The 13721-nt window shown below is 40.8% G+C and overlaps 1 protein-coding gene across 1 annotated transcript in view; it reads left to right on the top strand.

Annotated features, from left to right (window-relative positions):
* The window catches only part of LOC145396992 (ionotropic receptor coreceptor Ir76b-like), a 155373-nt gene that overhangs the window by 10178 nt on the left and 131474 nt on the right, over positions 1 to 13721 (top strand). Inside the window, exon 4 of the mRNA XM_080270218.1 lies at positions 1442 to 1586. Within this exon, the coding sequence (XP_080126344.1) occupies positions 1442 to 1586 (145 nt within the window). The remainder of the gene's footprint in view (positions 1 to 1441; positions 1587 to 13721) is intronic.

Genomic DNA, 13721 nt, shown 5'->3' with positions numbered 1-13721 from the left:
TAATGATAGGTATGGGGTCTAAGTATCATGGCTGGTTAGACTCATCTATAATTTGTTTTAACTTTCATAATACTTGCTTAAAACAGGAAGTCATTTTCTGCACAATTATTATGCTTTATAATACTGGGAAAAATTGCTAAATGGTATTAATTATCTCTATATAAATATGGAATATTTCATTTTTAAGGAAGCTTTATTTGCAAACTTAACGATTGTATGATGGTCAGAATTACATTTTTTTTACCTCATAATATATGATCATTGATATATTTCAGATTAATGCTGGTCTATTTTGAAAATAATGAGTTGATACATGAATGGATAGATTATTTTTCCGTCTTGATAATAATGCTGTAGTTAATAATAGAATTGTTTCATGCATAATTTTCAAATCCAGTGCCAAACACTATTGCCAGTAACATGGTATGAATATTTTCTTTTCATTATTGATAATACGAAGTTTCTTTAAAATAAAGGTTTATGTGTTTTGCCCTTTTCTACATAGCCAAATTATCGTGCATGGTTCTAATCAATAAAATTTCCTAGGAAATGTGTTTAATTAATCACAACAAAAACATATCTTAGACCTCTATCTAACAGAAGGAGAATAATAACGATAATTACTATTATTATTATTATATTTTATCATTATATTTGCTGATCATTGTTATTATTATAACAAATGAAATATTTTCAGGCTATACACGAATTTTATTTTTTTTCAGCCAACACATCACATTTATAGTACATCTACAGTCACTTCTTAAATGTTCCTTCGCAAATCCACACATGTACTCTAATAAAACGTTCATAAATAGAGGATTATATTGATGTAAATTAATTGTGCCTTTGGTACGATAAAAGTACGGAATTACGGTACTGTATTTTTTCCATACTGTAAGGGACGGAAAAATATTTGAGGATACGGTACGAATTTATGGTACGGTACTGCAGCCAGGTACGGAATATGGATAATCATTCCTTACCTTACCGTACTATCAGTCTTGGATACAACGCCATAGGTTAAAATGGGCTTGTTCATACACAAGTTGTAGTCGGCAATATTCGGACGCTAACTGTTCAACCAACTAAATGATGAGATAGTAATTAGAACAACAATTTGTTTCCCTATGTCACTTTTCGTGCATTTTTTTTTTTCACTGCCAAACATGATGTTTTCCAGGCAGTTACTGTATGAACACACCATTCCATTAGCCCACTCTCTCCACTAGCTGCTTCTCACTACCAGACACTGTTGGTAACAGTAAGTGAAGACTTGTCTACTGTAGGTCGTGATCTGTGGAATGGAATGTTATTTATAATTTACATTTTATTGTACAAAACAAAGAAATTTGCATCATAACATATAAGATTATGGCCTCAGTGTTGAGAGGTCCATATCTATTTTCCCCTCATCTCTGGCATCTGGTGGTCATTTCAGGTGGCAGCATTTGAGTTCCCGCCTGATGTCGTATATGACCAACATGATGGCGGACAGCTGCGTCTGTATGGAAGAGAAGTGGAGTTGATAAGAGCACTCTCCACTGCCTGCAACTTCACAGTAAACTTCCTGGAGCCTCCACCAAGTAAGGAGATTTCTATCAGAGGATTCGTTTGGGTTTAATGTTCACATAAGGCCACGTAAGACTTCAGTGCCATAACTGAGTATTCTAGTCTCATAGCCACTCACTTTTAAGGAAGCAATAGAAAATGATTTAGTAGGAAAAGTATAATATTCTTAAATAGCAGAAGTATTCCATTAAAGTCGTTTTCTCTTCCTCTTTCATATGTTTCTTAGTTGCATGAATAATTTTTTTGACACTTGCACTTCCATCAGCTGCATGGGGTAATCCAGCAGAAGTTAAAAGAATCCTTTAACCCTCCCCGTCCTGTCGACGTATGGGTACGTTGCAACGACTTGCATTTGCCAGTCCCGGCGACGTACCGGTACGTCGTGCAATTGCAAGGTCCCTAATTTGCACAATTTTCAATTTTCGCGAGTGATTTCGCGAGTGATTTTTGGCACGTATACACGGGACACCTTCCTCTATTCCTCTACAAGATGCCAAGCAGGGACAATGCCTTACACCACATAACCTCCCCCCTCCCCCTCTCATGCCATTGTCTCGGCAATTCACCTGTTACCAGTGACCTGGCCAGTAAAGATATTCAGGGCCAGAGTGATTCCCCAATCGATGACAATGTGGAGGACAATGTTTACATAGCATTAGAAGAAGAAACAGTCAGAAATAATGATCAGGTAATGTGGCAAAAAAAGGTCAGGTATGGTGATTAGTTAGTGAGTGAAACAATGCTTATAATGCCTTTATTACTGCTTGAAAACCAATAGACTCTCATACTACATATAAATTCGTACTAAGTAAATAAATAAATACCGTTTATGAGTGGATAAAATAGTTACCCTCCCATAGAACTCGTTTTCTTTGGTGCCAGCATGTTAGAAAACCCAGTCAGGTAAGGAGGAACTCCTACCTGGATTGAGTATTTTAACCCGCGCCGTCCCGAGGACGTACTTCCACGTCCTCACGTTTTGTCACAGCTAATCCCGAGGACGTACTTCAACGTCCTGCAATTGCAAGGTTCATAATTTCCACAATTTTCAATTTTCGCGAGTCATTTTTGGTACGTATACACGGGACACCTTCCTCAACAAGATGCCAGGCAGAGACAATGCCTTACCCAGCATGACCTCCGCTCCCCCCCCTGCATGCCCTTTTCTCAGCAATTCACCTGTTATCAGTGACCTGGCCAGTATAGCCATGTCATGCCACGGTACGAAATTCAGGGCCAGAGGATTCCCCAATCAATGACAATGTGGAGGACAAACTTTACATAGCATTAGAGGAAGAAACAGTTAGAAATGATGATCAGGTAATGTGGCAAAAAAAGGTCAGGTATTAGTGAGTGAAACAATGCTTATAATGCCTATATTACTGCTTGAAAACCAATATACTCTTGTACTACATATAAATTCGTAACGGTAAATAAATAAATACCGTTTATGAGTGGTATGAAATAGTTATCCTCCCATAGAACTCGTTTTCTTTGGTGCCAGCCTGATAGAAAACCCAGTAAGGTAAGGAGGCTCTCCTACCTGTAATGAGTATTTTAAACCTCAGGTGAGCGATTTCTCTATGAATTTTCGATGTTTCTCACCAAAAGCGAAAGTTTTAGCAAAAAAAAAAAGGGTTGAAAAATGGTCGGGATTGGGGGGTACCAGTGGTCAAAAAGTGGTCGGGACTGGGCGGGTTAAACCTCAGGTGAGCGATTTCTCTATGGATTTTCAATGTTTCTCACCAAAAGCGGAGGTTTTAGCCAAAAAAAATTTTTTCGAAAATACCTCAGGATTGGGGGATATCGGAGGTGCGGAAAACCTCAGGACGTGATGGGTTAATGCAGATGAGTTTAGGTTTAGATATTTACCAACATTTTTCAGTTCCGTAATGATAACACCTGATGAAAGCCTGATGAGATATACCAGAACGGGATGGTACAGGCGATTCAACAATACAAAATAAGCACAGCAATGCTGTGCAGCCATACCTTACAACAGTGTGCTTTCTGACAGGGCCGACTTTTGGCATAGGCCATATAAGCGGTCTCCTAGGGCGCCACCATGTGGCAGGGGAGGGGCCCTCAAAGGAAAAAAAATTTATGTATATATATATATATATATATATATATATATATATAATATAAATAAATAAAAATTCGCCAGTTGACGCCCTTCTACATTTTTTGCAATGAGGTGTTGTCAGTCTGCCACTATCGAGTTTATATTATATATACAACACACACACACACACACACACACACACACACACTTTATATCTATCTATCTACCTATCTGTCTATAAAATGACTCTAATAATTCGAGTAATGCATATTTTTATTCAGCAGATGAAGAATAATGAAGTAATACCGGTATATGAAGATACAATAATTAAATATTGAAATTGGCTTGGAATATTTGCACTGAGGAGTCTGGTTCATTAACTCTCCAGTTAAGAGCCATTTGTTTCATTCCCCAGGTAGGTTATGCTAAAATTAATACAGGAGAGTTACGAATATATCATAAAGTGCATTATGTTATACCAAGTCTACTAATACCAAGTCGGTTCACTTTCCGTCGGTGCGCAGGGAGGCGTGGCTTGTGTGACGTCAGCTGGATTAAGTACCAGAAAATGTATAAAAGGGCAGACTCAAATTAAACATTTATGATAAGGTAATATGAAGAACGGGAAGAAGTGCAGACCTGTTTAACCCTATAATATAGCAGTAGGTTCCCTCACACCCCTACACCTTCCCTCACTTCTCCGGACTGAAAATGTGTCATGGTCAGATGAGTGGAGCAAACATACTCACTGTCATGGTCAGGAGTCAACTGAGCATTGGGGTTTCATGCCAGAGCCAGTCGACGACACTCCGATGCTCCGCCCCCTCCGCAAGCTTGGAGCTGTTTTAGAAGGAAGTGATCCGACTTGGTATTAGTAGACTTAGATGTTATATACTCTATGTATTAATATATTGGGTTATCTTATTCTTGTGTTATATTAAGTACTTTGCACCCATTCGGCTGTTCCTCACAATTTTTAATCTCCCCCCGCATTTCTAATCAGTGCATTGAAAGTGAGGACAGGGGATTAAGTTACAATTTAATGGCCGATGTCACTAACTCCAGAGTTGCGAGTGATCGCCAGTTAGTGCAGTATGGAAGTTGGTCTACCCCTTCTGAGACCAGAAGTCGCATATTTTCTAAAATCTCGCCAGCGATAGTTATTAATACACCGTACTTAAGCTCTTCACGATATTATTAAGTAATTATTCTAATTTCCTGGCTATGCTTTAGTACGATACATGCAGTAAAGCAGTTACTAGAAACTATAAAAGCACACTGGTGTATGACAGCACTCATCACTTATATACTGTACAAGTTGAAACCCATATTAGTTACTTTTCTGAAAAAAAACAATGGTTCACCTGGAAAATTCTGAAGAAAATCTGCATAGATTTTCATATGAAAATTATACATTACTTAACGCCGAAATCGTCAGGAGACAAGACTGCTTTCGCCCCTCCGGATGCTCCCAAGCAACGTTCAAAAGATCTCGTGGGGCAGACGACACACGAGGACATATTACGATCTTGAGCTTGTTCATGCTAATATTTTGTATCGAGGAATGGTCACATGTTTCTTAGAGCCCTAATTAATTTAGTTTTGGTGGACAAATACATGAAATGGAGGAGAAATAAAACTTTTTTTTTTTTTATGCGAGGAAGAAGGAACCAAAGGCCATGAGCCCGCAGTTACAGTTCCCTCCAAGAGAAAAACAAAATACAATAGAGAGCCAAATTCAAGATCCGATCATTTTGAGATGCCTGGACACACTACGTTTGAAAGACTGGAGATCATAGGCAGCAGGAAATACAGACAGAGGGAGACAGTTCCAGAGCTGACCTGTTGCATAAATGAAAGACTGGGAGTAACGGTTAACTCTTGCATTAGAGAGTTGGACAGAAAAGGGATGAGAGTTTGCTGCCAGACGGGTGCTACGCGCCCGTCGTAGAGGTGGAGGAATGCAAGCAGACAGTTCAGAGGAGCAGTGACCATTAAAGTAGCGATAGAAAAGAGATAAAGATGCAACAGTGTGGTGAAGAGACAGAGGTTGGAGTCAGTAAGAAGAGGAGAGTTAATGAGACGAAAAGCCTTTGACTCCACCCTATTGAGAAGAGCTGTATGTGGGGAGCCTCCCCACACATGAGAGTTGTACGCCACACAGGGGCGGATAAAACCCCTGTATAGAGTCAACAATTGTGCAGGGGTAAAGAAAGAGCAGAGTCGGCTTAGCACACCCAATCTCTTGGAAGCAGATTTTACAAGAGATGTAATATGATCTTTCCAAGATAAGTCCCGAGTAAATGAAACCCCAAGCATGTTCAAGGATGATGCAGGATTAAGCTGAATATTATTAAACATTAGTGGGTATACCTGTGGAAGATTTTGTCGGGTTGATAGGTGTAAGAACTGAGTCTTAGATGCATTAAAGACAACCATATTATTTTTACCCCAGTCAGAGATATGAGCCAAGTCAGACATTAGGTGAGCCATAGCCTCATCCCTTGTTTCTTGAAGTAACTGTTGAGATGGGCGTTGCGGGAACCGAATGGGCAGGTGAAGGGTGGAGTCATCAGCGTATGAGTGGATAGGGTTAGATGTACAGCTTAGAAGATCATTGATGAATAAAAGGAAGAGAGTTGGTGATAGGACAGAGCCCTGAGGAACACCACTGTTGATAGATCTAGGAGAAGAACGATGACCGTCTACAACAGCGGCTATAGAACGACCAGAAAGGAAGCTAGCGATGAAGGCACAGATAGAAGGATAGAAACCGTAGGAGGGCAGTTTGGAAATTAAAGATTTATGCCAGACTCGATCGAAAGCCTTTGAGATGTCAAGTGCAATGGCAAAGCTTTCGCCAAAGTCCCGAAAGGAGGATGACCAGGAGTCTGAAAGGTAGGTGAGAAGATCGCCAGTGGAGCGTCCCTGACGGAACCCATACTGACGATTGGAAAGAAGGTTGTGATAGGAAAGATGCCTTAAAATTTTTCTATTAAGAATTGACTCTAAAACTTTTGAAATACAGGACGTTAAAGCAATTGGACGATAGTTGGAGGGTTGGGAGTGGTCACCCTTCTTTGGGACTGGCTGAATGAGAGCAAACTTCCAGCAAGAAGGAAAGGTACAAGTTGACAGACAAAGGCGAAGTAGTTTGCCTAGGCAGGGTGTAAGCACAGAAGCACAGTTCTTGAGAACAACAGGAGGGACCCCATCAGGCCCATATGCCTTGTTAGTACTGAGGCCAGTGATGGCAGAAAATACATCAACTGAAGAAATTTTAATGTCAGCCATGAGGAAGTCAGAGGGGGGAAGTGATGGAGGAACAGCACCGGAATCGTCTAAGGTGGAATTGGAGGAGAAAGTCTGTGTGAAGAGATCTGCTTTATCAGTAGAAGAAATAGCTACAGAACCATCAGAGTAGAAAAGAGGAGGGAAGGATGATGAGGTAAAGTTGTTAGAAAGATTTTGAAGAAGGAAAAAATAATATTCGACCCTAATACAGAGATGGTAGCCTCACCATTTTATGCTTTTATATGACTATAATTTTCTACAGCCTCGCCCTTTTAGTAGCGAGTAAAAATGTTGATATAATATCTCCCTTTCTTAGTGCGACACAGAGGTCACATAAAAAGAACAGAGTTTAGCTGACCAACTCTGATGTCGAAAATTAAATAATCTGGTGAAGATAGACAGTTTTTCCACTATTCGTGACATCGGCCATTCGTGCGGCGATCCGGCATCATAGACAGGTCCTGTAAAAGCTCCATAGACTACTAGATTGACTGACTGATGCCATCTAGTAAGAGGAGGAAGCAGCTAGATCTTTTATTTTACTTTATAACGATAAGGTTCAAGCTCATAATAAGCAATTAAGACCTCTGCTACACACCAACCCGTCCCAGGTTCATATGTAGCCAACCGTACAATACCTTTATTTCATAGACTTGGAAGACTACATGCTGTTCTTCTATTTTTTTTTTTTTTTTTTTTTTTTTTAGCTTCATTGAGGCCAATAGTTTTCTAAATTCAGGTGGACCAAATACTTACAATATCAATACAAACTACTGAACTGAACACACTACACGCCACCTTTCATTGCATTACATGTTATAGAAATATTCATTATTACTAGGACTATCTCACTAACTTCGTTAATTGGGTTAAAACTGCACAATAACTTTTTACATGGAAAATTAAATTTTCTTTTTCTTTAATAAAAAAAAATAAATAAATGTACCATTGTGGTGTCTATACTTTGTTATTCATCCATTACTGTAGAATTAGTGAGTCATAAGGATAAGGTGATAAGGCAGTAATGGTGGGACAATGTGGTGGACCATGGACCTGTAGTGGTGTTTGGTGGGGGGTGGTGCCAAATCCTAATCTCGCCCAGGGCGCCAAAATGGCTAGAGCTGGTTCTGCTTTCTGAAACGTAGAGGCTTACAGCATGTGCACATATCACGGTCAGCCCTAAAACTTGTTCTAAAAAGTCATTTAAAAGTTTTCTGTAATGGTTGCTGTGGTGGTACAACTCTTAACTGGCGGCCAGGGTGTGGCGCGAACCTCGGTACAGTGTTGCTATGTTTCCCAACCCCGCAATGTGAAATGGCTGTTATATATGTAAATGGCATTACAAATAAGAATAACACATATGAATACAATTTTAACGTGTGTATTAATACTTATGAAAGAACAGTAAGCTTATCATGCATAAAATATATGGCAATGCAGAAACATGGCATAAATATTTTACAGTGTTGCTAAAAAAAAATAGTCACTTTTATTGGCTTTTACAATGTCTCTGGGGTGGGTAATAATGTCACAATTATGATTGTAAGATAATGTGTAGGAATATAAGTAAATATTTGCCAATTTCCTAGTAAAAAAAGTCACACATTAAACCCTCGTGAGCGGCAACACTCACACAGACCCAGTCTAATCCGGCATTGTCGAGCTGAGGGATAGATGGAGGAAGGGAGGGAAGCAAGGAGAGAGAGAGTGATTGAATGAAAACAAATCATGGCACCGCACCAGCGAGGTCATCTGGTGACATGCAAAACAATAATAAATATTTTTAAATATAATTAGATATAATGAAAACAAAATAAAGAAATGAAAGCATAAGCTTATAACAGTCACTCATAAAAGAAACAGAATTCCCCAGGGTGACGCACATCTCCCCCCAGAAGAGAGAGAGAGAGAGAGAGAGAGAGAGGCATCGCGCGTATGGAAAACGTGGCAATACTGTACAGAGCCTCGCGCCCCACCCTAGCCTCCAGTTTATATTTGTCATACCACAGGCAAATATTCGGTAAGAACCAGTTTCTCATTCCTGGAACAAGGATGTGCCCTGATCACTTCAAGCAAGCTGTGGGATGTGGGAAAAAAAAAAAAAACGTTTCCAAATGTTAATAAGTAAGCTACACCCGGCGACAAAACCGGCGTCCCTCTGCGTCAGTCCTCGCTAAATGTTTAATCGCTTCCCAGGTGGAACTGGGGGGAGGTGGGGGGCGAGCGTGTGTCTGAACTTTTCCTCAACAGATGGCACTAACAAGTTTCACCTCCCGTGATTGGGCAGGGCATGTGTATCAAGCTCAGTTATGCAGAAGTGATACACATTAACACTGTTTTATGACTCAGAGCATAGACGACGATGGTAGATGATAATGATGATAGATCATGACAATGGAGCATGATGGTGACAATGGATGATAGATGGTGGATTATGATGACATGATGGATGATGGACGGCGGATGATGGATGGTGAGGATGACAAATGGATGATGGATAATGATTCATGATGATAGATGATGGATGATAATGATAGATGATGATGATGGATGATAGATGATGGATGATAGATGATGGATGATAATGATAGATGGTAATGATGGATGATGATGGATGGTAGATGATGAATGATAAATGATGGATGATAAATGATAGATGATGATACATGGCGATGATTTATGATGAGGATGCGATGGTGGGTAATGATTATGTGTGGTGGGTGATGATTATAAATGAAGGCTGAGAGATTATGGATGGTTTTGGACGATAGATGAGGATGATGAATGATGAAGATGGATGATGTCGATGGATGATGATGATGGAGAATGATGGCACATTATCATGATGGGTGAGAGATAATGGAGGTGATGATGGATGATAACAGTGAATGATGGATGTCAGATGGTGGCCGATGATGATAGTCGATGGATGATTGAGGACATGATAATGATGTATGAGGGGTAAGGATGATGGATGATTATGATAGATGATGAATGATAATGACAGATGTTCATAATGGATGACAGATGATGGATGGTAGATGATGATGATGGATGTCTATGATGATGATGAATGATGATGGTAAATGATCACACGAGATGAAAGATGATGGATAATGATAATAGCTTAGCTGCTGAAGGATGGTAGATTACGGGTGATGACGGACGATGGTGATGGATGATGATGGACATTGGATGAGGATGGTGGAGGCTAAGTCTGTTAATACGAAGTCAGTTCACTTTCCGTCAGTGCGCAGGGAGGCGTGGCTTGTGTGACGTCAGCTGGCTTAAGTATCAGAAAATGTATAAAAGGGCACACTCAAACATTTATAAGGGAAAATGAGGAAAGGGAAGAAGTGCGGACTCGTTTAACCCTATAATATAGCAGTAGCTTCCCTCACACCTCTACACCTTCCCTCACACATTTCAGAACCTTCTCTCACTTCTCCGGACTGAAAATGTGTCATGGTCTGATAAGTGGAGCAAGCGTACACCCACCGTCATGGTCAGGAGTCAACTGAACACTGGGGTTTCATGCCAGAGCCAGTTGACGTCACTCCGATGCTGACGTGTCACGGGGGGATGTGAATTTAAGAATTAAAAATACTTTAAAAGTTGCTTGAACATAGAGACAAGGAATTGACTTGTGAAATCAAGCAGTAAGTTTTACTTTATGCCGGCTTACTTCGCCGATTCTCTAAGGATGAGAATTTATAAACTTTCTCAACAGTACACAGCAGAGACTAATTACTCAGGCATGCTGTTTGTTAGTACTGTTAGCCTCTAGAGAAAGTGACTCCACCCCTGACAATCAATAACTAATGCTATTAATGATAAACAGGTTCTTGCCAGTGCATTAACTCCTGGCTGGCACAACGGATTTAAGCTTAATACAAAAGGACTGGCCTAAGTACCAGTTGTGAATAATATAAAGCATTTGTGCAAACTAGGAGCGGTAACTAAAATAAGCTAAATGTGGAGAAATAAAACACGAGTTTAGCTACATTGAGCTCAAAGAAAAAAAAACTGTAAATTTATTAATTACAATGAATTAATTTTTCGTTACATGAGTCTCATAATGAATTCGAAATAACTCACTCGCTCATTCAAATGCTAACACTTAAACCTAAGAAAACGAAAAGAAAAACTGGTCAGTAGAAGAGGGGCAAGTGGAAGGAACTGGACGCCGGTGTAGAACGGACGCTGCGATTCGCTAAACCTTTTCGCTGATTCACCGTCTAGGTAGAGATTTCAGGAACTCGCTGTACAACAGCGGCGCTGCTCCACACTGGGCACAGTGAACCTGCTCTCGTGATGATCAAAACCTGACTAAATTCAAACTATGAGGCAAGGGCTGGGCCTGGCCTTGTGCTTCAATGGTCAACGGAAAGAAAGTGAGCGATATACGCTCACAATAAATCACTCAGTGAAGGCACTAATGTCGCATGCAAGAATGATCACTTATGAAACAATGAACAATGTTCTGAAAACTGCCCCAACTGAGTGTATGCGAGGACGGTTGAACTGAGCGATATGCAGTTGGAGCTCCACCAGAATTCGTGGTTTTCCCACTGATGAAAAATGTCACGAATTTATAAATATGCTTGCGCGAATTCGTGACATTACACCCCATCAAAATCAAAAAATTTTTCTTCAGAGAAAAATTTTTCGATATACATACATATAAATCCTAAGTCAGTCACACAAGATTCACACTGTGGTGTGTGTACTATCCTGCTACAGGAGAAAATCACAGTCGCCCATGAGCGTTAAAACCTCGTATTTACATTAATAGAAGCAAGCTTGAGGAAAAAACTCCGTGACAACGGTGAAAAATCCTGTACTCAGATCAAACTGAGCAAAAAATTCACTACATTTACATTAACAGCTAATTGTTATGTAGCATGATGTATGTAATACACAGTGTAGGTGTGACAGTTGTGGTGTAATTGTGCCTATGTGTAAAATTATGTAATACAAATCAACAGTAAATAATGGCGACGAGGCAGAAGAGAAGAGGCGGCAGCATGCGTCAGAGACGATCAGCTGATCTCCACAACAAAATTGCTACACCCGCCAGCTGCACCTGCGAAAGCAATCAAGGTGGAGCATCAAAAGTGTCAGTGCGACAAACAATCTTTATTAGATTACAATTTCTCTGCCTAGCAGTCAGTATGTATGCCACAAAAAGTACGCCCTAACCGAAAATTTTAAGTGACAGCCAAGCATTGTACATTCGAGGTCTCCATTATTTTCGTATTGGATACATTATCAGCCAGGAAACGTGGTCTCAGGACAGAATCTCAAAAGACCCTTAAAGTTTACTGGTTAAACCATAAACCTACATTATTAATAACCAGGAGACGTGGTCAAACTGATCGAAAAGACTGAGCGCCTGTGCAGGACAACAAACGCTGCAATTTGCTAAGTCAAAGGACCCAGTTTACTGGTTGAACCCTAAACCTTCGTTATTATTAACCAGGAAACATGGTCAAACTGAGCGAAAAGACTGGGTGCCTGTGCAGGACATCAAACGCTGCAATTCACAGAGCCAAAGGACCCAGTTTATTGGTTAAACCCTACTCTACACTTATGATTAACATTGGCAAGCTGAGAATCCCTAGCAATCTCGGGCAGGTCACATTTTAACACCCACCCTGGGTGTGAACACTCATGTGGATAATGTGCATTCTCCGGGAATCCTCAGAGAGGCCCACAGCCCCAGACACCACAAGGTAATTCAAACACAGCCTCGGATTGTCTCTGCGGGGTTCTCGAGCTTCCCCCTTAACCTACAATACATATGTATATACAGGTGAAGAGAGAAACCTGTACTGTAATTTACCAGATGTATATACAGGTCCTGGACGTAATGTGTCCTGTGGGACCAACAGGCGAGACATCAGATCTGCACCCACATTACCACTGCCCTGTCTCTCAACTGCTTCAGAGATTATGGGTGTGGATTCAAACGGCACAGGAAGGACATGTCCCTGATTGGTGGTACGTGGACACACATTGCTGGAACGCACAAAACTATCTAATTCCTGTCCCATTTCTGGCCAGAAAAAGTCAGCACGGATGCGGCCCTGGGTTTTCCTTTTGCCCATGTGGCCTCCTGAGGCTCAACAATGACCCCATTCTAACACTGCTAGGCGGTACTTAGTGGGAACGACAAACTGCAGTCGAACCTTGCCCTGGGGTGTTCGTGACTCATGGTACAGCCATCCTTGTTTACAAAGGAACTTGGCTTGATCTCCCCATGAATACTTAATCACTCTACCCTTTTGTTTCTTCTGCATGGCAGCAAGTGTCGGGTCAGAATGTTGTTCTTGAACAACATCTTGGTACAAATCAGATCTTGCGGTGATGCAATGGTCACCGGGGTGACACAGTTCGGAGCCTCGGCCATGGCTCGTGTTACTGCAGCTGAAGTCTGAGTAGCATCATCTTTGGTGCAACTATACTTGGCACCTTGAATATTGCCTATAATAAGGTCAAATAAAGGTTCTGGCATGATAACTGCGACTGTCTTACCAGTGTAAAATGGAGATGTCACCTAGATACATACCTCAGGGAACAATCTCACTGATCCATCAATAAACTGAGCTTGGATCTGTTGACATGTATACTCCTGAGGCCGAACTAGACTCTGCCCGACAGAGCAACCTGAGGAACCATTGTCTCTCAGGACCTTCACAGGAATGCCTCCCACAAACCCTGGCTGAACAAGGAAGGCACTGTTACCTGTGGGAGGGCCTGTGGAGGTAGCAGCCAGCTACTGATGAGG

Source organism: Coenobita brevimanus, chromosome 40 (assembly GCF_032717465.1).
Source record: "Coenobita brevimanus isolate Jiangsu-jjx chromosome 40, ASM3271746v2, whole genome shotgun sequence".
Classification (NCBI taxonomy): domain Eukaryota; kingdom Metazoa; phylum Arthropoda; class Malacostraca; order Decapoda; family Coenobitidae; genus Coenobita; species Coenobita brevimanus.
Note: the sequence above shows the minus strand (reverse complement) of the source record. Positions and strands in the feature narration are given on the sequence as shown.